This window comes from Xiphophorus couchianus, chromosome 15, assembly GCF_001444195.1.
Source record: "Xiphophorus couchianus chromosome 15, X_couchianus-1.0, whole genome shotgun sequence".
NCBI classification, from domain to species: Eukaryota; Metazoa; Chordata; class Actinopteri; order Cyprinodontiformes; family Poeciliidae; genus Xiphophorus; species Xiphophorus couchianus.
In genome coordinates, this window is record NC_040242.1 from 8550748 (window position 1) to 8575618 (window position 24871).

Consider the following 24871-nt stretch of genomic DNA (forward strand, 5'->3'; position numbering starts at 1 on the left):
GCCTGAGGTAGAGGTTCAGTGTCCAGAAGGACAACAAGCCTAAACATTTGGTCTATCAGCTCAAACCCCAATAAAATTTGCAGATCGAGGTGCTGAATTATGCATACTTTTGTGACTTATGACAAGAATTTTTTTCTTTGCCATGATGAGCAGAAAAGAATATCAGAAAAACCAAACAATATTTTTTTTTCTCATTCTTTCTTTACTATGGTGTTTTACAAAAAGGTTAAAAATTAAATTAAGTTGAAACAAACAAGAAAAAATACACAACTAATTTAACTTAAATACTATACATACATCAATACTTCTATCAAATATCAGAGGTCTTGAGCAGTAGCATTGTGTGTATGTGAATGAAACAAAAACAGCTGAGATAACTGATGTTTTGTTTGCAGCAGTTTTCAGATCTAGGTCACATTTTAAGCCAATTAATAAATACTTTTAAACTTTTTCTTTTAAAAAATGAATATATTATGTGATTATATTTCAAATAAAAAAATTTAATGAGAAACTAAACCTTTTATTAAAGTCTGTACTGATTATTTTATCCCTTTAGACGGCCATGCTCTGAGAAAACTAGCTGTTGAAGAATAGTTTTGTAATCTAACACATTTGGTAAAATTAAGTCAACAAAAAATAAAAATGCCGTCATTTGTTCCACATAATTTGGATGCAACCAACTTCTCACTCTGTGCCATGCTCGCCTGCAGTTTTTGCTCATTTGCATGTCAAAGGAAAATGTTTCCTTTTGTTTTCTACGCTGTTTATTTTTTTTATTTGTTATGGTAATGATGGTCTGATCCAATCACAGAAACTGTTTTATTTGCACCAGAAAATATTTCTATTTTGACTGAAAATAATGGAACATGCAGAAAAACAGTCCACCGACTAATAAATACAAGGAAACATTGACATCTTACAACAGTGAAATGCAGATCTTTCCGTTGTTGCACTTTAATGCGTTTGAGGAGCTTGGAGATTTTCAGGTAAAAGGGCAATGGAACAGCACATTTTCCTACAGTCTGTGGAAATCACGTCCTGGACAGATTAACTCAGATGTCCAACGATGCGTGAGGGGAGTGAGACAGAAACATTTGCTTGATGTTTAACCAGCCTTCTGGTGGGAGAGTGCGCAGTTCACCACCATTAAAATAACAGCAACTTCCTGTTGTGGAGCAAACTTTTCCCAGTGCCACGCAGTGTATAAATATTATTTCCTTTGAGCTTTGGAATATCATCCTCTGACAACAAAGAAAGGAAAACGGCACAATGCAAGAGCCTGACATTTACAAGCAGTGATCAATGGACCACCAACAGGACATCAGTCCAACAACAAGGTGTCTTGCATCCTTTTGTCAACATTTTGTCTCTTGCACCAGACATCTGGTCACTGATGCTCAAGCATACGTGGCCATCAGCTGCAACGTCCTCATTTAGACAACATAATCAATCTGCACCAGAAACTGTCAGCTGCCGTTGGTAATGATAACTGAGGTGGCCTTGTGTCCTTGCATCTGCTCCGCCTGCATCCTCACATGAGATGCCACGTCATACTGGACTCCTCCGCATGCCAGGCTAGAATAACTCCGCAAGTTCTCTGGGTCATACAGGTGCTCCAGGGAGTACCCGGTCAAAGCATAAGCCGCCTGCCTTTCCATCTGCTGCCTCTCCTGGGCTGGATAGAGCAGCGGACTACTGTGGGCCTGTGCAGGGTGTGGTGACAAATCTGTCGGCATGTAGTCTTTGGTTAGAGGGAGGCCAGGCCTGGGGACACCGTCAGAGCCGGGGCTGCTGAGGCGAGACACTGACACTGGGCTGGTTGTGTTTTCGTCATTGTCGTGGGAGCCGAGTGCTTTGAGGCTATACCGGTGATGAAGGCGCTCTGATGGGAGGTCGATGCTGGGAGCTCCTGGACCACGACACACCACGCTGGGCATGGTGAGCTGAGAATGATGGGGTATTGAGGAGGCAAAGCATGGACTGTGAGTTTTGGTGAGACCTGAAACGTCCAGCAGCACCTTCTGTTGCTGTAAGCGATTCTCTTCCTCTTTAATCATTTGCTGTGTGGCTCGGATCAGGGTCTCCATCTTGCTTGGTTCTCGAGGACTTGATTGGAACTGGTCACCATGATAACGCTCACCCGAATCGCTGGTGGACCCACCTCCATCAGGTGAACTCACAACACTGTCTTCATCCCAGTGGCCCCGTCCTGCACAGAGAAATAGAGTCAGTCTTAGTAAGGATAAACAAATAGCTAATGTGTAAAATCCTGCTTTCAGTGCATATGGAATCAAGATCTGATATCTTGGTAGAGGCACAGTGGGGGAGTTGTTACACTGTCTAAGGATGTGAAATGTGAAATAACTTGGCTTTCAATTGCAGGTAATTTTTGAACAGATGGTAGCAATCGCCACACTGGCAAGAGACAGCGTAAACAACTTAGCATGTCCCATAATAGCATTTGGAAGCTACCAGGAGAAACAAGCCCAGAGCTATTTTCAGAGACAGATGGTTGTGGTCTCAACCCTAACACCTCACCATGAATGGCGCCATGGTAGGATGTGATTTCATAGCCCTCACTGTTGTCCACAGAGAATTTTGGAAGTGACAGCACAGAACGTGTGGTGTCCCACCACATCTCTCGACCCGACTGAGGTGTTCCCAGGAAATAACGGCCTCCTTGGCATCGGACACGGTCGCAGGTGGTGGTGTGAGGGTGAGCTTGGGTGTGGGCGAGATCATCTTCAGATAAACCCAAACCGTAGCACAGGGATCCAGAGTCTGGATACAATCTGTAGGCGCAAGATGCCTCAGCAGCCTCACTCGGATCCAGCAACTGAGGCGAGGCTGAGTCTGTCAGGGGGCTCCCCCCCCACTGGCTGTCTTGGTCAGATTCTGAACGCTCTGGATTAAAAGCTGCAAATTGCTGGAAAGACACAACATCACAGTTTGAATAATGTCTCTAACAAGTTTTTGGCAAGCAAGAACAAAAACTTTATTTGATTTTAGCTCCATAAGGCAAGCTTTTACCTGTGGATAAGGTGATACTCTAGGTTTTGCCTTTGACTGGGTCAGACGGGACTTGGACGTTTTTCTGTCCTCACTGTGACTGTCAGCATACGGGAAGGCCGGTTTAGTAGGACTCATTTGATCCAAGGAAAGCTGCATTCCTTTATACTCAGTGTCCCTTTAAGCAAAGATTACAAACATGTTAGATATTAACAGAAAACTGTAGTTTAGAAATTATTACACATTATGATTTATTTTGTGGTCTTCCAGTGTCTGTAACTAAGAAGCAAGTTGTAAAACTTGCAACCTTCAAGCCTTGGATAAGAAAAATGTTCCATATTTTATATTTTTTCATTCATTTGCCTTTTTAAACCACCTGTAATTATCGCAATACTCACATGCAACATATTAGACTGCTCAGCATCTACTCAGACTAAAGAAAATTTGTTTGAAAAGCTAGAGAATTTAAACATGTATTTGAAAAGTTTGCATCTTTCTTGTGTTAAAGCATCTATACTCAAGACAAGTACTAGCATGTTGTTGCTTAAAATGGGTTTATCAAAGTTTACACTTCACAAAAGTAGTGTTATATGAAAAACATTCAGCAGATAAATAATTACTAAAGACACAAAAAATATAGCATATTTTGATTAATGAGATGAAAATTATACTAATGAAATTGACATTTTATATATATATATAAACTGTGCTACTGTATTGCTTTTGCTTTTTACAGTAAATTGAGATTTGATCTCACTTAACTTTGGTTCCAGGCTTTATTTAGATAATTACTACTTTTGCATGTTGATAACTCTGGAACATTTCAACAAACAAAATTCAATTAACTTGTGGGGAGCATCTATCTTCTGTTTGTAAAGTAATGATTTGCATCTAAAAGAGCACAGCAGACATTCCAACAGAATCATGCACTTGCACAATTATCCAGTCGCTTTTGTCTGTGACTGTTAGTCACAGACTTAAGGTTTAGTTTAGAATGTTTAGTTTAGAAGGTTTAGTTTAGTCCCCTGCCCTGCCACAAAATCTTGTGAGATTCTCCAAAAATAAATATACTACTTTAGAAACATGTATATGGAATGGCAGGCCATTGCTACAATAGCCTCTAAGCAGGCTTTAATCGGTGGCCTCAATTCCACTCAAGTCCAGCATGAAACTGATGCTTTATAAACCAGTACAGAGTAGATTTAACTACTGTTTGGCTCATAAGTCAACATTGGGTCCTAAACAGCCACAAAGGTTGCTCATGCTTCAGGCTAGCTTTCTTTACATAGAGTGTAAATGTGTTAGAAATTTAAATAGTTTTTTTAAATAAAAGTTTAGCGGTTATGAATGATTATGAATTATGCTGGAAATTACATGTGAATAAAATGTCAAAACTCAATTGCAACATAATAAAGAGTTTAGAACATAAAGTAAGTTCGTTTTCCATACTGTACTTAAAGTTTTCATACTGTACTTCCTGTTTAGAGGTTTGGTAGATGTACTTTGAGAAGAATCTCAAATACAATTTTTATAATAGAAGTTAACATCAGGAAGGATTTTAATTAAACAAATTTTTATACAAAAATAAGTTCTCTTCATACAATAGCCATTTAGTTTTTAGTATAATAAATGTCTTTCAAAACTTTGTCTAAAATGTAAATAAAGTTCAATAAATTTGAACTTTATTGAGCAGTAAGTGTTTCATACAAACTTCTGTTTAAACATTTCTGTATATTTCAGCCTTCCTCTAGCTAAAATTTAAAATCTCTGGTAGCTACTTACATACATCACAACTTGAGAGGTGTCAAAACATTTGAAATTATTCTAATATCATCTGCTAACTTTTTGTCCAACTGTGGTGTCGGTGTTGTAGCCAGTATTGTCATCAATGGCTAATCAGCAGTAAATATTATAGATAGCATACAAAAATCATTGTATAGTACCATAACATTCATAGGACAAGATATCAAACTGAGGAAAGCTAATTATTCATTTCTGCAGTTCACCTTTTACCACGAAGGTGCTAAAGATATTGTAACTAAAGATACACTTGAAACGCTTTGTTGCAGAACGTTGTCTTCACTTAAGCAACTGATACAAACTTTCTTTGCCTATTAAAGACTTTTCTTCACATGCATGCATCCATTTAGCTTGTGAACCCTATAAGTAACTGTCCTGCAGCTGCACACTCCAAGTGTTGCTGTCGAGGGAGAGAAAAGGCTTCCTGTGTCAAGTGTTCAGCAAACATGAGCCTATTCTTAACTTATCGCATCAACAGTATGAAATACCAGCTGCCTGGCATTTTAAACCTTGTGACCCATCCCTGACCCTCTGGAGCCAGCCTCTTTAATACAACTCTAGATATGACCCAATTCTCCTTTATGACACCTTGGGGGAAAGGCTATGTTTGGACACCCAGTGCACAACATGAACACTATTTGTTCTTGCAGGTACAGTTGCAGTGGCCGGTTCAGAATCCTATCTGAGTTGTGGCCGACTGTTGCCTGAGCCAATAATGTTGGACCTTTGTTCAAACTCAGTTGTGTTAGCCAAATTCCACTGTGTGGTCCAAAGCAGGGCACTTTGTGTCTGAAAAATAGCTTTTAGCCAACCAGGAAGAATGATTTATTTATGGATTCTTGTGGGGTTACAATACTGTTTGAGATAGGTGATTGAGTAGTTGTTTGTTTCTTTAAAAAAAAAAAAAGGCATCTGTTTTTTCGGCACCTTTCGCAGGGTGCAGTGTCCTGACACTTTCATGTCATAACTAATTATCTCCAAGGAAATTCCCTGTCATTTTAATATAGTTCCTTTGTTTTCTCCTTACTGCATTGAGAAAATCATTACCTAGACCTCAGCCATGTGCACGCATGCACGTACACACTCAGACGGCTTTACATCGCATGCACTCTCACACAAGCACACACAGATCAGCCAAACTTAACAAGTAAAATCCAACATGTGCTACATCTATGAGATAGCTATTGATTTCCAGGTTACCGTTTGATCGATTTTGCTTTCCTGAGACTGCCCAATCGATTGTGACAGTAGAGGGTTTTTGATGGGGTTGAACCCTGATGTTTGTTCTTGCTGTCTCGAAGGGGCCTGAGTGTGCTTTGTGCTTTCATAACAGAGAATTGCCTCAACCTTGCAGTGGGAGCATTTGGTTGATTTTTGCATAAAGGCTACAGACGAAAAAGGACGTTTGCTTCAGGATACAAAAAGCCTCAGGAGTGATAATAAGAGTGTATGACATTATTATTTTTTCTTTGCTCTTGCTAAATATTTTCAATTAAAATTCTAACCTTTTGTTTTTTTGCTGTCCACCTTAAGATCCTGACTTGTGTCGCATTTTATTTCTGTAATTTCAACGACAGCATCCTACTTCAACAGCATCCCACTTTTATGAAATAAATTGAACAAATGTTTTAAACAAGCAAATGCTAATTAAATCACCTCCCTCCCAAATGAAACTCACGTGAGAACGTAGTTGACACTGACGATACAATGAGGCCTTGAAGAGCGGCTGTTGTGGACAATGGTGGCGTAACTCTGGACCCAGACCCAACCACCGTGCTTGGCAAGAAAACGGTAATACTTAGTCGTGACCTGGCCTTTTACCAGCACTGAAAGAGATGTTAAAAATAAAAAATGAAAATAGTCTCACTAAGGAGATTAACTATTTATCAGCTTGCATTCTCCGAGTTCTTGTGTGGGTGGTGTGACTGTCAGCACAAGTTAACGGCTGAGAAGAGCCTGAACTACTTATGGTAAACACAAAAGTGTAACTCACAGAGGTGATGAGCACAGCGGAGATGAAAAATATCGCAGCTGTGGACATGATGGTATAATGTTTTCTCTATAAGGTCCTGGGGCTCATAACCCGTCAGCTCAGCTACCCTGAATACAAAGTGCACAGAAAAGGATAAAAATAAAAGTCACATTTGCTCTGATGCACAATTACTACATGCATATATTGCAATAAAAAAAAAAAAATCTACATCCAGAACTATAAAACAATTGCATAAAATTTGTTCTCCCATCATACCTTGAGTCCAGAAAAATGAGCTTCATGTCCAGACTGGCCCTGAACATAAACATGTTGCTGTGCAGTTTTATTTCCGTCACAGCGCTGGGCGGCAGAGAGTGACCCACAGCCACCAGTCCCACATTCTGGTAGCAGCCCTCAAAAGGTGACATGTCCAGACTGTACTGACGGATCTTCAGGTAGCCACTGCAGTGGATGACCTGTTGTGTGTCAGGAAGATTAATAACAATTGTGAGGTGAAATTCTTTTTCCAAGAGATGTATCCCAGCATGAATAGCAGAATTTTAAGTCAAAAGTGTTCTGCATAAATTACGCAGCCTCATGAAAAAATATTAAATGCATGACTGTTAAACTATAACTATATTTGTAAAAATTCCGGGTTACATAATGGCACAATAAAACACTGAGAAGGCTAAGAAAAACATGTGTGAAGGCTATTCGTTTGAATTAATATTTTACAAACATTCTAACCCAGTAATATTACGTCTTACTAGTTCTTACTTGTATCAACTAGTAATAATGATTATGAAAATGTGCTACCTTGTATCCTCCACTGGTTAATCCTGCATTTCTTTTTGCCAGCACACATTTCATCCTCAAAAAGAAAGAACGTTCCACTTCATATTCTAGAGAAAAAGAGAAAACAGTTTTTGTTATTACTTTAAAACGCCTACTCATTTGTATAATAATAATAATAATAATAATAATAATAATAATAATAATAATAATAATAATAGTGCAAGTACAATACACACATCCGCTGTTTGTTTATTGAGACTTATCAAATTGTAATTTAAGTCCTATCAAACAGAGTGAGGGGCTCTTATTATGAAACGCGGCTGTATACCTTGTACGAAATGTGAGTGATAGGGCTGATGTGGCGTCAGCACGGCAGTCATTTCATCATGGTCGGCAGGATGGACATATTCATAAATGCTGTTCCCGGTCAACTCTACCTGTTGAGAACAACTCAAGTAATCAACGGAGAAGTACAGAGGAGAGCAGCCACTACAAAAAACTATGGAAATTCAATAATAATAATAATAATAATAATAATAATAATAATAATAATAATAATAATAATATCTGAAAGTAAAAATGTGAGAAAAATGACCTGAGACAGTCCTAAATGGACCGACGCTGTCTCTGAGATGTACATAATCTTCCCATCCGGAGCCACCACGAATATGAATCCATCTAACGTCTGCAATAAATAATTACACAAGCATAAAAAAATGCAAAAAGACATGAATTTCAAAATATATATATAGTAAACTAAAGAAATAAAAAAATTAATAATTTAACACCAGAATCTGATGTTGGTTATCATTTTAGTTTGAGTTTAACCCATGTTCTTTGGCTCCATATTACCGCGGTCAGAACCTACCTGCAATAAATGAGATCCGAGCTCCCGGCCGAGATTGTCCAAAGATCTTGTTCGACTCGTGTGTCCCCACGCCTCACCAAGACCTTCAAAAGTATTTCACATTTTTTTATTATTATTATTATTATTATTATTATTATTATTATTATTATTATTATTGGACGTATATAAATATACAATATTACACGAAAGAATTTAGGAAAGTACAGCACACACACATAGAGAGAGACCCACACACACGTGCGCAATGAGGAAGCTTCCGTTTTAATTTCTAATTTACAGTAAAATCATTTTTTCTCCCCGAGTAATTAGAAATGTCTCTCTCTCTATTCGTGCAAAGACTGAAAAGACGCATAAAATCTAATACAGTCGCCACTACGATTTGTCATCTCAAAATTTCTGCTTCATGTCCAAATGGATCATTTTTAGAAAATTCATAGCGTATAAAGTCAGTAGCAAAAACAATTAATTCAGTTACATAAAAAGGGAAAAAAATGAAGTGGAGCCTCGTAATCCTGGATAAATTTCCACTGCTGTAAATAAAACTAAATCTCTGTGTGAACAGGTTGAGCATCATGCCCCCAATTAATATAAAATATGACTAGTTTTCCTTTTTATTTTGGCTTCGTTTTTTTCCTACACAGCATTTATTTCTTCCTCCCTCTCTTGCGTTCAGTGTTGCGACATGAAAATATCAGAAAGTTCTAATAAAAGAGCCTGTTGTAGATTTCATGGAAGATCAATTGTTGTATTTGTCTTCTAGAAGACAGGCAGTGAGGGGGAGGGAGGGGGGAGGATCGTACTCAGCTCCTGCTTTCACGGCCTTATAGGAGACTAGACGCCTCGCTGCGCCTCCTTCCTAATTGCTGATTGGTATTCTCAGTCACACATGAGAAGAAACCTGCAGAGACCCGTGTAAAAAGATGGTGGCAGATCGCCTCATTTGAAATCACTGAATTACAAACAAACTATAATGCATTTGTAAAGACTCCCTGTAGATCAATGACAGAATCGCTTCGCTTCAGAACTCCTGCGACTTTTTTTGCCCTTTGTAGCCTAAAGACTGCTTTGATAAATGTATTTTGTTTTATTAGAATACAGATTGTCCTGCGTTTTATTCTTAAATCAGTTGATTCCATGACTGCATGATTAAACAGTGATATTAGTTTTTAAGAGTTCTCTCTTTAGACTTATTTGAAATTTGGCGGTTCAAATATCAATTTAGCCATTTTTTGTCTGTTTTTATGGCATTATTTTTTTTTTAAATTTTGTGTACCTTTTTTAGCTGCTCCGTTAGATTTACGGTCGCATGAATAGTTTCGCCAAGTAAGAGCTGTATACGTGTGCAATTAATCGTTAATTTTGCTTAAGAAAGCGGTGCGTAATTGTCTTCAGATGGCTCACCCTGCGGGAAAACAATCCTCATCTTTAGGTAGCTTGTTGTCAGCCTTATTATGGAGGCTTTGTCGAGCTGGGAGGTAATGGCCGACGGAAGAGGGAGCATTTTAGCCAGTTCATAAAATTCGCTGTTCTCTTTTTCTCGTCTAGTCCTTGCGGCCGTCTTGGATTTCTCCTTCATTTTCGGCGCCTCTCTAGGATGTCCTCACGCGTCTCAACTAACGGCGGTTTAGAGCAGCAGCAATCGGCTTTGCTTCGTTTTCATTGTCTGTTTGTTTTATTCAGATCAACTTTAATATATCTATAAATATAGCCGAAGAACGGATGTAAACATGTGAATCCAACGTGCGTAAACATCCCTGGAAATCCCGAGTTCAGCCTCCTCGCTTCAGCCACTGGCCTTTATCCATGTCCTGCGAAACAGAGAACCAGACAAGCATTTTTGTGGATAGCTGTCCAAGAGAAAACATATACTTTACTCAGCTGGACATTTAATTTTAGGCTTTGACTTGTTGAATTTCAAGAAGCTCCAAGCTGCTGTAATCTTGCACATTATTAAAAAGAAACATATAATAATACATTCTGGCTACAGTGAATAAAAATGGACTATTTGACAAAATAAATATATAAGAGCAGAATTACATGCAATAAAAATCATTTACTTATTTTTAATATTTAGGAAATAGTAAAATCAATCTGTCTGATAATCTTAGATTTGGCATTTGTCGCTTTAATGAAAGGAGCGCCACAGGCCCGTCCGTCTTAAGACTTTCACCAACCTTTATTTTCAATTTAACATACAAATAATCTGTCGATAGGTGACATTTGCTCACATTTTTTTTTAGAGGAAACACAACATGCTACAGATCGTTGATGTAGCGTCAGGGAAGTGACACTTGACCCGACACAGATCCTCAAACGTGCACACCAGCGTGCAGTCCACTCAGATCGGTTGTGCGTCTCTTTTATAAAGCTGATCGCAACGTAATAAGAAATATACAGCTACATCAAAATGAAGCGAACGCATTCATTCCTACCAGAGCGGATAGTTTGCGTTCGCTGATCCCCGCACTTGAAGAACAATCGATCCCGTGGCCCTTAAACTGCAGCCTGCTGGGAATTTCACCTGTCCTGAACCGGGTTCAGTAGCAGTGGTCCCGGTTCAAAATTGCTCTCGGCTCCTCCTGGATTTCCACCTGGAAAGGCGAACGGGCCGTGCGTTGCATACGCCTCTCCAAATTACAAGACGCGCAACGAGTGGCATTGGGTGCCCACCAAACCAGCTCTCCTCAACTATCTCTGCGTCAGCTCTCTGAGCGGCCCAACGCCCGCCCACAGTGTTCCTCTACTCTGCTCTGATTGGGCGGAAGAGTTTGGAGTCGCTATGCGATTGGACACGTACCGTGAGTGTCAGGTTTTATCTCGCAAGGTATGCGCAGCCTTTTTCTTTTTTCTTTAGCCGTGCGCCGTTGAAGCTTAAATGTGATCTTGTTGTGTTTTAGTCATTAACGTGGAGATGATGGTTCCAGATGAAATAGATAAATCCGTGCTATAGCAGAGGGATTTCTGGCAGGTGAGAGGCTAAACACGCGCAGGGGTGCCTCTAGAAAATTATGCAAGGGTTTGTGAGATGGGGGACCACTAATAATCTTGATGTGGCACACTATTAGTTTGATGGAGGTATGTCACTTGAATTTGGAAACTTGCGTTTTATAAAAAAAATAAAAATAAAATAAACACTCAATGACTATAATACTAAATAAAAATCTTGATCTTAATTATAATTTTTTGAACAACCTAACAGCCTGTAAGTCCATTCCTTTATGCGCTTTAATTAGAACATGTTCCATTTGGTCTCTGTAACATTTAGAGACCAAATAGAATTTCAAAAATATTTCTCTTTGAATTTTTGACCTAAATATATGATGTTGGTCAAAACTAAACTACAATGAAAATCTTAATTATTGCGATTTTTTTTCCTGCCCAACATAAGTTTATTTTATCAGTAGACTTTAAGAATAAAGTGATTTATTCGAGTCAGAACATACTTTTTCTAGAACCCTTTGAAATTTGTAGGCAATCCAAGAAAAACAAATAAATAAACAAATAACTAACTGAATAAATATATGACTAAATCTTGTTATTCTCCCTCTTAATTCCATGCATAAAAAAGTATGTGTTCAACTACCTCTTTGGTGTGGCCGTCCCGTTTTGCGCCACTGTGAAACACACCAATGGGACAGGAAAATACAAACAGCAGATGATGCGTTTACTTAACTTATAGTCGAAGATAACACAGCATTATTTCCCCCACTTTTAATTAATTAATTCTTGCAAAAATATTATGTGGAAACTCAGTTTCCTTCACACATTCCTAATAAGCACAACCAATTCCCTAATTCTGGTCAATTTACAGCTTTTTAAATTAATGTACATTGTGTCTGTCAAATAAATTAATACATTTCAAAATAAAATAAAAAAACATCCGGGACCTAGTCATAAGCTAACTGTTTAATGTCAGAGGAAAAAGTATTTAGCAGTTAGTTGAATATGTCTAAGATAGTATGGCAGAGATCCTATATCTGTGTCATTAAGTGATATAATTAAAAGTACACCTTGTATATCAATTTGGCTTCTCTTCGTTTCACTTTGTACCCATGAAGTATCTCTCAGTTGCAGAGAGGTTGGTGACTCCTGGTGTAACGTAATCAGAAATACGAAGCCAGCGAAAATAAAGTACTGTAAGGGTTTTGAGTTTGTAGGGATCAGCGCATGCTCAGCGGTGTTGCTGGTGATCATCAGCTTTTCGCTTTTCGTCTTTGAGTATCATTTCAATGCTCTTTCCTATTCTTGATAAGACTCAGGTGCCCACACTTGACCCAAAATGCACCTCATTTTTAAGTTGCGTCCCTAAAGTTAATGTTTTGGTCGTGAATTTCCTCAGACCCTCTTTGGTTTACTCCCTATTAAAAGGTGCACTAAACACACAGATGCTTTATTTGCCATTTAGAGCACCAGGTTCTCGTGTGCCCTCGGGCTACAAGGCAGGCTCTATTCTCCTTTTCTTTATTTAAATTCGAAATGGAAACACCGAGGTTGGATTTGCATGATGTTTTGCGCCTGGAAACAAATAACCTCTTTAAATCTCTTTCTCCCACTTAAAAAAACAAAACACACACACACACACACACACACACACACACACACACACACACACACACACACACACACACACACACACACACAATCTCATGAAGTCAAGTCAGTCCGCTTTGTCTAAAGTTATTTTGGAGCTGTAAATTTCCAAAAAGACAAGTGCAACACAGTTTACACTACGCGTCAACGCTTCCAGAGCTCATGTAATGGTCCTGTGTTCGCCAAGAAACACGTTGGTGTGAGGATTAATTTCCATGTTGTGAATCAGATGAGAGCGCCGCGGCGCATGTAGTTTTTTAATTAGTTGCTGGGCGCTTGGATGGAAAAGAAAAGAAGGGGGGGGGGGGGGGGGGGGGGGGCGGAGGAAGAGAGCATGCGGAGGAGGAGGGAAGAACAGCGGGCTCGGTGTCGGGGGCGCGGACGCATGATGGTGAGCTCATTACGCACATAATTAGCGCTTAAATTGGTGCAGCATCCTGTCTTAATTGGAGACTCTCCCGCTGCCTGGCAGCAGTTATCGCTTGTTTTATCTGAGCAGAGGCGTACATGAATGGTGCCCCTCCTGCTGCCACTTCCCACCGAATCAGACACATACAAAAAAACCCGTCGTTTTTGTTTAGCTTATCAGAAACACCAACAACTAAAAATATAAAATCTGAAATTAATTAAGAATATAAAGTCAGACTGATTTCAACAATATGCTTTTTGAAAAGTAAGAATCTAATCTAGACCACCAAAGCAGCGATGTGAGGGGGACATCATACGTACTTACATGCTTAATATTTTTATATATTCATTTAAGAGAGAAAATGAGAAGCGTTAGGAATTAAAGAATAAAATTATTTCAGACATGTTTTAAACAATTTCTGTTCAGCAGAGCGATCCAGCTGTGGTGTGGCCAGTCCTGAGAAATGTGTAAGATTATGAGCTATAAAAAATAGTCGAGTTTTAAAGTTGCAACTCAGAAACCAATTTGACACCACCTGAGGTCAGTCCGTCCATCCATCCATCCATCCATCCATCCATCCATCCATCCACTCATCCATCCACTGTCTGTACCTGTTTATCAGTTCAGGTTTTCAGGGTGTTGGGGGGACTGTAGCGAATAGCAGATTGTACATCTGAATATGTACAATTTTAAGTTTTCTGAAAAAATGCAATCTATCCTCCTTGAAAAACACAGAAATAGCCATTTATGTTATCATATTGTGGGTGGGGACGTTATGGTTGTTCAGGTAGAGAAGGTCTCCATCACTCGTTAGGCAAGAGGTGTAGTAAACCCCGGGCAGGTTGTCAGTCCTTCACAAAGCAACACACAGACACACGAACAAACAACCATGCACATACATACTTACTCCTGCTTTAAAGAGCACAATTGAATATGCATGTTTTTGGACTGTAACCAGACATCCCACACATGGAAAACATGCAAACTCCATGCAGACAGACCTTAGGCCAGTAGTCCAACTCAAAACCTCCTTGCTGCAAGGAACCAAGTGCTGCACTTTCCAGTCCACTATCAGAGGTTAATGTTGTAAAATAAACAAAAATAATAACTTTCTTCCATGATCCACCCCAACACCCATAACATGTTTTAATTTTTCAATGAGTACAAAACATTTACCCAAACTAAATGGTCTCATAACAAGTGAAAGTTCAGAGTTTCAAGCCCAATTTGGCTTCATTTCTATGGTTTGTGCTCTGGAGTGACAGCCTGTCAGAGTTTCAGAATTTTTTTCAGATTATTGGCTGCAGGCTCCTGGTGAACGATTTACTCCGCCTGGACATCCTGTTAATGCCCCACTGCAGGCCCTCGCAACAGGGGGGCTCGCTTTGCTATCCTTCCAACCCCTCCTTTGCCGCCACCCAAGTCTTCATCGTCTTTCCATTTTTATTGTGCTTTTGCAAATCATGCTTCTCCCTGGGAGGCCATGTCGGAGGGGGAAAAAAGAAAATGGATGGGCCATGTTAGTGAAGGTTATGCAGGATAAGGATGTGAGGGGAAGGTGTGAAGGAGATGAGAGAATAAATGTAAAGCATGCCAGTGGTGGTGACTGACGAGTTGTTTTGACTCTTTTAATCATATATTAGAAGACCAGTAATAGGGTTTCATGATGACAGATGGAGAAAGGAGTTGAAATCCCTACTGTTTACAGGCTGGCTTAGATATTGCGCATTGTGGTCTTGAAACTGGAATTTTTAGACAATAGATTATGTTTACCTATAATCGCACTGTCGCCAATTTAAAATGGTAAATAAAAAATGGATAACACAATGCTTACAAAAGTGAATGCTCATTTTATTACGAACAGGCTACAACTAATATCAACGTCACAGTTATTAAGAATTGACAATGCACTAAGCACATAAAGTCAGTTCTTTAAGCACTTTGAAATGTCTTGCTGCTGAAATGTGCTATACAAATAAAATTTGATTGATTGATTGATTGATTAATAAATTGATCATTCTCTATGGTTTAAAAAATGATTTCCTTCCCAGAAATCTCCAAACGGAGATTAAATAAAACCTGTAGAATAAAAGACAAACTCTAGGTATGATTTGAAAAGTTGTTAATTCATAAAGCATAGGTAATATTTGGGTGGTTTCATTTATCTTATGTCTGCAGTATGCAGATGATTATTCCAGTTAGCAGAGGTAATATTTATTGTAGTACATTCATAAAAATAAACTAAATGTAACTCAAATCTTATCACACATAAAGAAGACCTGCATCACAGTGTGTACATAAATTAAATATGTAGAATTTATATTTATTATATTTAACCGCGTTAATTGAGTTTAAAACACCACTGTGCACAATTTCCAGAACAAGTTACTTTAAAAAAATGGCAGATATGAAAAGTTTGTGTGTTTATGTATGTGCTCCTGCTGAACTCAACAAATAGTTTCATGTTTTTGTTTATCAGGGATCTGTAACCTTTGCAGAGGTTTTTTTGCACTTAGTCCAGTTAAAATACATGTTGCATGACCTTTAGAAAAAAAGGACAACACTCATTTCTCTATTTTGTGTAAAATCTGCAAGGCTTTGTCTGATTTTCATGTCAGGAGTTTAAAGTTCTAGTCCTCAAGAGCAACTGTTCTGTGACTCTTAACTACGTTCTCCATCCAACACACCTGAATTACATAAATGGTTCACTGGACGTCTTCTGCAGAACTTTATGATATGCTGATCAGGGAACTCAGCCATTTTATTCTGGTATATTAGAGCATTGACATATTTAGAATTTGGAGGTAAAAACCTTGAGGTCTATTTTTTTTGTTGAGTAATTTCAGTTTGAGCCCACTCTCTAAGCTTTAACAGCCCAGTTCCAAACCTGCAGACATCTAAACCCAGAGTAAAGAAATGAACCTCTGTGGGCTGACAGAAGCAGTGCTGTCCTCTATATTAACGAGTCTCTATGCAGGAGAGAAAAAAGTTTGTGTTGATAAGGCATTTCCACGCTCTGTCCCATGAGCAACTAATAATGCTTCCATATGTTGGAACCAACAGGCACTTTACTGTCCATGTCGACTTTATACTGACATGAACTGAAAAGCCATTCAGAGAAGAAGAAGTCGTTATTCCAAAAGAAACAGAAAAAGCCAGATGAGAGTTTCTAAATGCGCTCAGTAAAATGTTTGACATTACTGACCATTATATATCCCAAATACTAATGGGCTTGGCAGTAATATGTTGTTTGCGTATTTTACTTTGAAAGGTACATTTCGCAAAAAAAGAATCACATCAGAAGGAAAGCAAAAATATGAGGAAATAATTCATGGGAATTGTTCCAAAATTTCAGCGAAATTCAGTTTTGCAAAGGCTGCTGAACATGTTTCACCCGAGTCGTGCAATCTAAAACAGGATTCTGCCAAACAGCCAAGCAAATTTATGTCAGCTTCTGAAATCAAAAGCTTCAAACTACTGTCTGAAATAAATCTGTCCTTTATTATTGTACAATTTATAAAAAAGTTATAATTTTGTGAATTCTAAAGCAAGGTCAGTTAGAAAGGTTCAGTCTGATGTAATGTCACACTGTGAGAAGAATGGCTATGTGTGTAAGGAAGTGCAAATAAATATCTGATTCTAGCTGTATAAAGTACTCTGCAAAAATATAAAGAAAACAGTGGAAAACATGGTGTGTCCAGGAAAATATTCCTCAACGTTGCAGAGTAAACATGCATATTTTCACATTTAAAAGGAGTGAGCACATTTTAAACATTAACCACAACCACAGCAGACACGTCTGCCACATACAGCTGTGTCATTTATGCACAGACCCAAATTACCATGGATATCCACCATTTTATTTATAGCAACTCCTCCACATAATTTTTTTCTCATTTCTCCTCCTGTACTCCTGATGACATCCTTATGGACTAATGTACCACCATGCAGATACAGATAACCTGATTAGGTGAAACATTGCGGATTATGTCTTAGGAGCTTGAAAGATGATGGGGGGAGAAGTGTCTTTCAGAGGCACGGATGTAAAGAATGTATGGAAAGACAGGAGATGAGGTGATAACATAATGGTAAAATGAAAAAAAAAGGAAGATGAAAAAGCAATCCTAAATGTGTTAGCAGAAGATTTCACAGAATGAGTAAAAGGCAATGAGAAGCTGGCACCATGTTGAGTTTCACTCTGTGCTAAGAGATTGAAACGGCTGGACATATGTAAACTGGCTTCTTGTTTGACCAAGATTTGCCAGTTGTGTTTTCTGTAAGCTATTACTGACTCTTTGTGCTGTTTTCAGTAAAAAGATTGAAATGCTATTTAGTGCTCCCTGCTTCCTCAACCGGGCATTTTATTTGAAGAGTTGGTTTCAAATTTTATTTTTGTATTCCTTCCCTTCCATTAGCAGTGGGTTTCTTTTTTGTATAAACTTGGTCTCTCTGAGTCTCTTACTGCCAGGCACTTCACCGAGCCCATCTGCTGTGTGCAAGCGTTAATTAACCACGCTGCCATTTCCTGTGCGCAGGCTGCATTTAAAGGTGCTCAGAGTACGCGAGTCAGCCCCGCGAGTTCATCAAAATGCTAATTCAGCCCAAATTAAAGTTGTGATTAACATTATACAGTTTCTTATGCAGACACACTGATCCTTGCATGAACTCTCTGTCTTTTTCAGGGTGATGGGTGTCTGGGGGAAAGACGCAAGTGGAAAGCAGGAGTAAAGAAAACAGGAAAAAGCCTGCAGACATGGTTTAAATTTCTGATTGCTATCTTTGTAACTTACAAAACGACTCAGTTTGTCCTAAAAGGAACATTTCCCATTAACTTGCCCCCCTATCTGTCAGTTTTTGTATGTTTCTATCCATAGGTGTTTTACTATATAGACAATATGGCTCAGCACTAAGTGCGCCGGCTCATCAGGAAACAGCATGAGTACTTAAAAGATAAAAAGGTTGTCAGTTTTGCCAAGAATATTTTTTTTCTGTTGCTTACTTCCAAGGTCCAGTCAAAGAAGAGCATGCACACCTCTGTGTTTTTTGAACTCAGGATAAATAGATTTGCCATGCACCCTTTTACGTTTTTTAAAACACACAAAAGTTGAGTATTTCCAATTGCTTTTATCCCATACAGAACCTTACACCGAGGCTTTAATAATGTATCAAACCTAAATTAAACTGTTTTACTCTTATTACAGATTAAGTAAAACATTTGGCCTACGGAAAGCTTTAAACATTTAACCTAAATCTATTTGATAACCAAAAATTGGTTTAGGAGTGAGTCTTCTATGTTATTTTTCATACAAGAACTGCCCTTGTGTCTGTCTGTCCATCTGGGCATGTTTTATTCCAAATATGACACATTTACAAATGAATTTATCCACTGCAATGGAAGCTGGTGTCATGAAACACAAGGCAGTGCAAGGATTTACGTAAATCTCCAAAGCTCCTTTAAATCTTGACTGCTTTAGCTAAATTCACACTGAGGCTTTAATTTTGCTGCATACAACAGGAGAGTGGAGAGTACTGCTATGAAACTGGAGAAAAGTATTTTAATCCTGGGTCAAAGCTGAGAGGCAATACTTCTCTTAAAGAAGCAACATTGGTAAATTTATTTTTTGGCTTAAATTTTATACTAGTTTGATAACAATGGATTGGTTTCAGAATGCAAAAATGCTGCTATACCAACTTTAAGCACCACAATAATTTTACCACATAGAAAAGTGTTTTACATAAAGTATGTGCACCATTTGCAGATATGCAAATGCATTTTCAGAATTCCAGTTTTCAGAATTGCATTCTCCGTTTCTTCAAATCTAAAACTAACTGTTGAATGCATGAATGTGATGAACAGATACAAATGGAGCATATATGAATATGATAAATGTAAATACTTCTTTTTATACACGTTAAGTTTTTTTTTTAGATATATGATTTGGTCAAACACTTAAATGATCGTATAAGATGTTTTATGGGGAAAATCAATATTAATTGATTAAAAACAGGTTAAATAAAAATTCAAGTCAAACGGGCCAAATTTAAGTGAAGTCTCTGGTGCTAAAGTCTGAGTTTATTTTTAAGTCTTTTGTGATTTTATCCAGTCAAATCTAAAGTAATAAAATTTGTGACTTCAGCTTGACTTGATTATGACTTTTATAACCCGAACACAACCCACTGTAAAACAGAAAAATGCAACAAATGAAACAATGTTAGATGATATTAAAGTCAGCATCAAAATAAATTGATGAATTGAAACCAGTCTGAACAAAATAACTAATTTAAAGTAAAGTAAGCATTCTGCTTTCAAAAGACACTAATTCTCTACAGATTTCAGTTTTGTCAAAACAGAAAAAAATATTTGTTTATGTTGTAATAATGAGCAAATATGATTGATCAATTTTACGGATGTTTCCAGTTTCATGGAAAATGACAGACATAAATGTTAACACAGTTATGCTTTCTGCATGGCTAAAATGAATAACAGCAGTGAGAGAAACTGTCTGAAAGAAAAACCTTCCCAGATGTCATAAATTACAAAGAATAGACATTTTTCAGATCAAAGCTTTACTTTTCTGTGGTTGAGTACACTTTTAATTTTAATTGCTTAAACAAATAAAAGATTATTCAGATAACATTTCTTCTCTGCAATCCAGCTGATCACAATTCTGATTACAAAAATTTGCATCAATTTACTCAGTCCATTGTACACTATAAAAATACAAGTCATTTAAATAAATTCTGTCCCTGCTCATACATCTGTCACTGCTGTCTAAACCATAAGCCACATCCTTAGGGTGTAGGTTCCTTATATATTCAGATATATTTTTCTTCTTGAGAAAATAACATCTTAACATTACAATCAGTGTATGTCAGCAGAGGGCTTCTTTAATAATCTCTGTCTTAGTCTTTTGAGTTGACATACACAACTTTACACAGTCAAGGAAAGAAAGAATGTAACTTCCCACAAGGAAAGCCTCTGGTATTCATCACTCTCTCTTAAGTAGTGGTTATTGAGGCATTAAATATGTCCACACAGGAATCAGAGAAAGGCTGCCAGATCAGTGTTCTCATTCGAGAGGGGGGCTCTGTTTGCATACAGACAGGTTGGGGGATTGTGAACGTGCACCGAATGGATCCTGGGAGTCGTAACTGGGTGCCCACCACTCTTCCTGCTAGTGCCATTATGGGATGTCACTGTGGGAGAACTGCAGCTCTTCAGTGGGATTACTGAGATTCTTGCTGAAATTGAGCGGAATTGGAAGTAGGGCCAACAGGGATTCTCTCCTGAACGATGCGTGTGCGCGGCGCCCGCGTGTACGGAGACACGCATTGTGACATTTGTGCTCAAACAAATGTAAATGTGCATTTACGCAAACATTTGACCACAAGTGGAGCTCTGATGTTAACACTTTTATAAACAGGAGAATATGCAGTCAGTTTGTATCAACCATGTTGTCCCCTCCCATCCCACGTTTTCTTCTCACAGCATGACGACAAATGCAAAACAGCCCCAGTGTGTGCTTCTGCAGCCTCCACTGCTTTCAACACATATTTGGGCAGCATACAATGAAGTGGTTTGCTGTGTTTTTAAGCCTTACTTGCTAACCAAATTCCTGTTTCGGAATCACAAGGATTTGAATTGTAGTAAAATCAACTGAACTAACTCTACAACAAAAATGAAAACATGCTTATTTTGCATTACTTTGAAAAATGTTTTTGTTTTGTCACAGTACCTCCATAGACTTCAAATTTTAAGGACTCGGGTTTCACTGAATGATTCACTAAAGGAATTCAGTTCACATGAGCTCATTTGTCTAAAAAAACAACAGTCTCATAGATTCAGAGTGCGAATATGTGAATACGTACTCAGAAGAGAAAAATACCAAAGAAGCTGAAAAGGCAGAATATAGCAATTTCTTATCAGCAAATCAATATGTTTCAGGACATAAAGTATCAGGATAAACCATAGATCTCACTTTGTTTCTCAAAAGAAAAAAAAATACATTGAGTCAATGAACCAATTAAATCAGATCAACTGAATCACACAAAATGAACTTTTTGACTTGTAAGCAAAACGCTATGGACAAATCACGTTGAAAGTCACCTTGAACACCCCATCCTCATAGTGAAATGATTGTGACATTATCACACTGTGGGGTGTTTTTTTTGTTTGTTTGTTTTTTTTGGCAGAGAGGAAAGTTAGCCAAAGATTTACTGAGAAGATAGATATAGGATAATTCTAGAAGAAAATAATTTATAGGCTACAACACACTTGAAACTGGGACAGAGGTTCACACTTCAACAGGAAAACTACTTTAAACATAATAGAATAAATTACAACACGACCATTTAGATTTCCTAATGCACCAGAGTTACTTAGAATGAGCTTGAGCTATTTTGCAAGACAAAAAACAAACAAAAAAAGTGCATGTTTTTATTTGAAAAAATATTTAAACCATGTATTCTTCTACAATATTTGCTACACAATGTTGATCTTTTATACCAAATCCCATCAAAAACTGTTGCAAACAGTGGTGTTTTCTGACACAATGTAAAAAATAAAGTTAAACAAGTGTATAATACTTTTGTAAGGAAATGTACAGAAATTAGATACAATAACATTTATAACCATGTTTGTTGATTCTGCTGCAGCAAAACTGAATGGGGTCTTAGAAAATCTGTTGGGAACAAAGAAAAGAAAGAAAAGAGCCTTTTTATAGCTCAGCAGTGTACTTTCTAATGTGCTTGGGGGTCAATGTGCTGAGGCCACTCTCCCCTCTGAGGTCCCTTCTACTGTGTCATAAAACAAACTTGCTGGGTCCGACCCTTGTAAGGGTGAACATTAACACCCCAGTCGCTGGCAAACAGGTCAGCCAGGGTTCAGCAGCCTGTGGTGGAGGAAAGGTTAGAAACGATTCCTCCACAATGACAGCAAGCTAAACACAGCATCATACACTTTACATCATACACACTTCAATCATCAGTTTTGTTTAAATTACATTTGAAGTACATATAATTAAAGGTGGGCTCTCTGAACAGTAATGCGTTTAGGAAACAGGCAATCAAAAACACACATTTAGATAATTTAAGATATGTGCCTGTTCTAAATGGGTGCTTCATTGTTGGAAGGACTGTTCATGACCTGATTTGTCCAACAATCAGATGGAGACAGGGTGAAGAGTGCCAAACTTCAATGAATAAATAACTTATAAAATCGTTATTTAAATTTGTCATTAGTTTGTCAGAACTAAAGATTAATACAAAAATAATTATCAGATGTAGAATAAATTATATATGCCTCAATAAAATGCACAGATTTCATTGCACAAACAAGATACAGTTATTTCACAGTCATCATGATTTAAACAGTCGACTTCATTCGTCATACTCAGTCGGTGGGATTAGAGGTGATTCGCTAACGTCTGATTGGCTATTTCAAACAGCAAGTTAAGACAACTTCTTTTAAGTTTGCTATCATTCTGGATCAATATTCTTCCTGGAAGTGAATAACTTAACTAAATTGGTATAATTTATTTATTACAAACAACTCCAGTCTTTGTATCTAGTTCAGTCTGAAATACATCACATATGTTTATGAGTCTTCAACCCTTCACATAGGCTCAACGTTAGCTCCGCCCACACCAGCTAAGCCCTTGCTCAGTGGCCACAGCCAGTATTTGTTCAAATTCATCCTTGCTGCAGATGTTCAGGTGCTTCCAGTGAATTGTTTGCAGCACTTTACAGGCCCTGCAGCCATCTGGAAATTGTGGGTAGCCTGCGCTACTTCTGTCTCCCTGGTTGTGTCTTTGGGTAAAACACTTCATCCGCCTTGCCTGCTGGTGGTGGTCAGAGGCCCCTCGCTTCTGTCAGACTCCTCCAGGGCAGCTGTGGCTATAATCCAGTAGCTTTCCACCATCAGTGTGTGAATGTGCTTGTGAATTAGTGAATGACTCAGTGCAGCGTGAAGCGCTTTAGGGTCCTGTAGACTTGATAAAACGCTATATACCATTTACCTTTAAATACCTCAATTTACGTCAGATATGTTGCATTCATCTATTGGTATCTTAAAAAGACATAAATTGTTTGAAGGCATACCAATCTTATCAACATCTCCAAACTACCTACTTACAGTGGTCAAAAATGTATCTTAAAATGATTATGATTCTTTTTATCCAGTGTATGTAGATATTTGTTTTCCAAAGGTTGCTGCAACACGACACTTTACTGCAGACAAGAGGAGTCTGACTGATAACAACTTTACAGAACCTCACTATTAAAACAATCCAAATGATCTCTTTAAGAACCAAGTTAGCGGCTGAAGTGACAGTCATTTGATGACTTGATGACATATCCAACAAATAGACACCAATGTTGTCTCATGAGTCATCCTGCTCTTTGTCCACTGTTGGTCACATGCCTATTTTATGTCTGTTTAGACCTTAGTCAAACAGCCAAGCACTTTGTATTGTCTTGTTCCTGAAAATGTGCTATATAAATAAAATTACCTTACCTTACCGTAGTATTTTTTTAAACTATATCTAGCTCCTAGTTAGCTTTGTGGCTGTCTTAATGTTTGATGTTAAGTAGGAATTATACATTTTAAAATATACTAAAACAAGGTAAACCTGTTTAAATTATGCATATTTGAGCAAAAATAGGCTAAATACAAGAATATAGGTAAATCTTTGCAAAGAACAACTACAAATTGTGGTCTCAAAAATATCACAAGCGCTGATAATTTATTACACATTTTATTTTGCCCTTCCTCAGTGGTCACAGCCAGTATTTTTTTTTTTTTTTCAAATTCATTCTTGCTGCAGATGTTCAGGTGCTTCCAGTGAATTGTTTGCAGCACTTTACAGGCCCAGTAACAAGAAGAGGCAGAGCATGTAACACCCTGGTGCATTATACAGCCTGGTATGCCCCCTGACTGAGGGGATCCGGCGATATCAGACAGTGCTAACCAGCAGCTGTGGAGGGAAGGCACGGACACCGGACCTACCAAGACTGGTCAAACTTGATATAGAGATTATTGATATACTGACATGACAGAAGCAAACACACAATTTCTGATGCATTTTTTTTCATTCATATATTCAAGTTTACTTTAGCAGCAAAAAGCTTCTAAGACTTATTTCTACAGTGCATAACAATTGCAGACAAGGAAACAAGACAAAATGGTAGGATTTATAAGAAAACTACAACTTATAGGATTTATTTGTCCTTTTAGCCTATCCACAAAGTGCTTATAAAGCCTCCCCTTGCAACAATTAGGGGCTCATAGATCACATTCCTGCTTTTGCAGAGGCCAAATAACACCACACGGCTTTGGGACATCTCATTCACATTGGGAACGGTCTGGAAGACGCTTTACAAGATGGATTTATATGTGTCCCGCGCTGCTTTCCAGTGATTGAATGTCCAT

General features: G+C 38.1%; 1 protein-coding gene across 1 annotated transcript; it reads right to left on the reverse strand.

The window, feature by feature from the left end:
* Positions 1-283: 283 nt before the first annotated feature.
* On the reverse strand, positions 284-11127 carry LOC114158150 (single-minded homolog 1-like). The gene is made up of 12 exons (XM_028039436.1): positions 10877-11127; positions 9846-10252; positions 8445-8527; positions 8172-8261; positions 7905-8013; positions 7598-7683; positions 7058-7257; positions 6803-6909; positions 6488-6635; positions 3031-3187; positions 2539-2926; positions 284-2209 (listed from the first exon to the last, which is right to left on the reverse strand). The coding sequence occupies exons 2-12, from the start codon at positions 10018-10020 to the stop codon at positions 1467-1469; spliced, it is 2286 nt and encodes a 761-aa protein (XP_027895237.1). The 5' UTR covers positions 10021-10252; positions 10877-11127; the 3' UTR covers positions 284-1466.
* Between the last annotated feature and the right edge of the window lie 13744 nt (positions 11128-24871).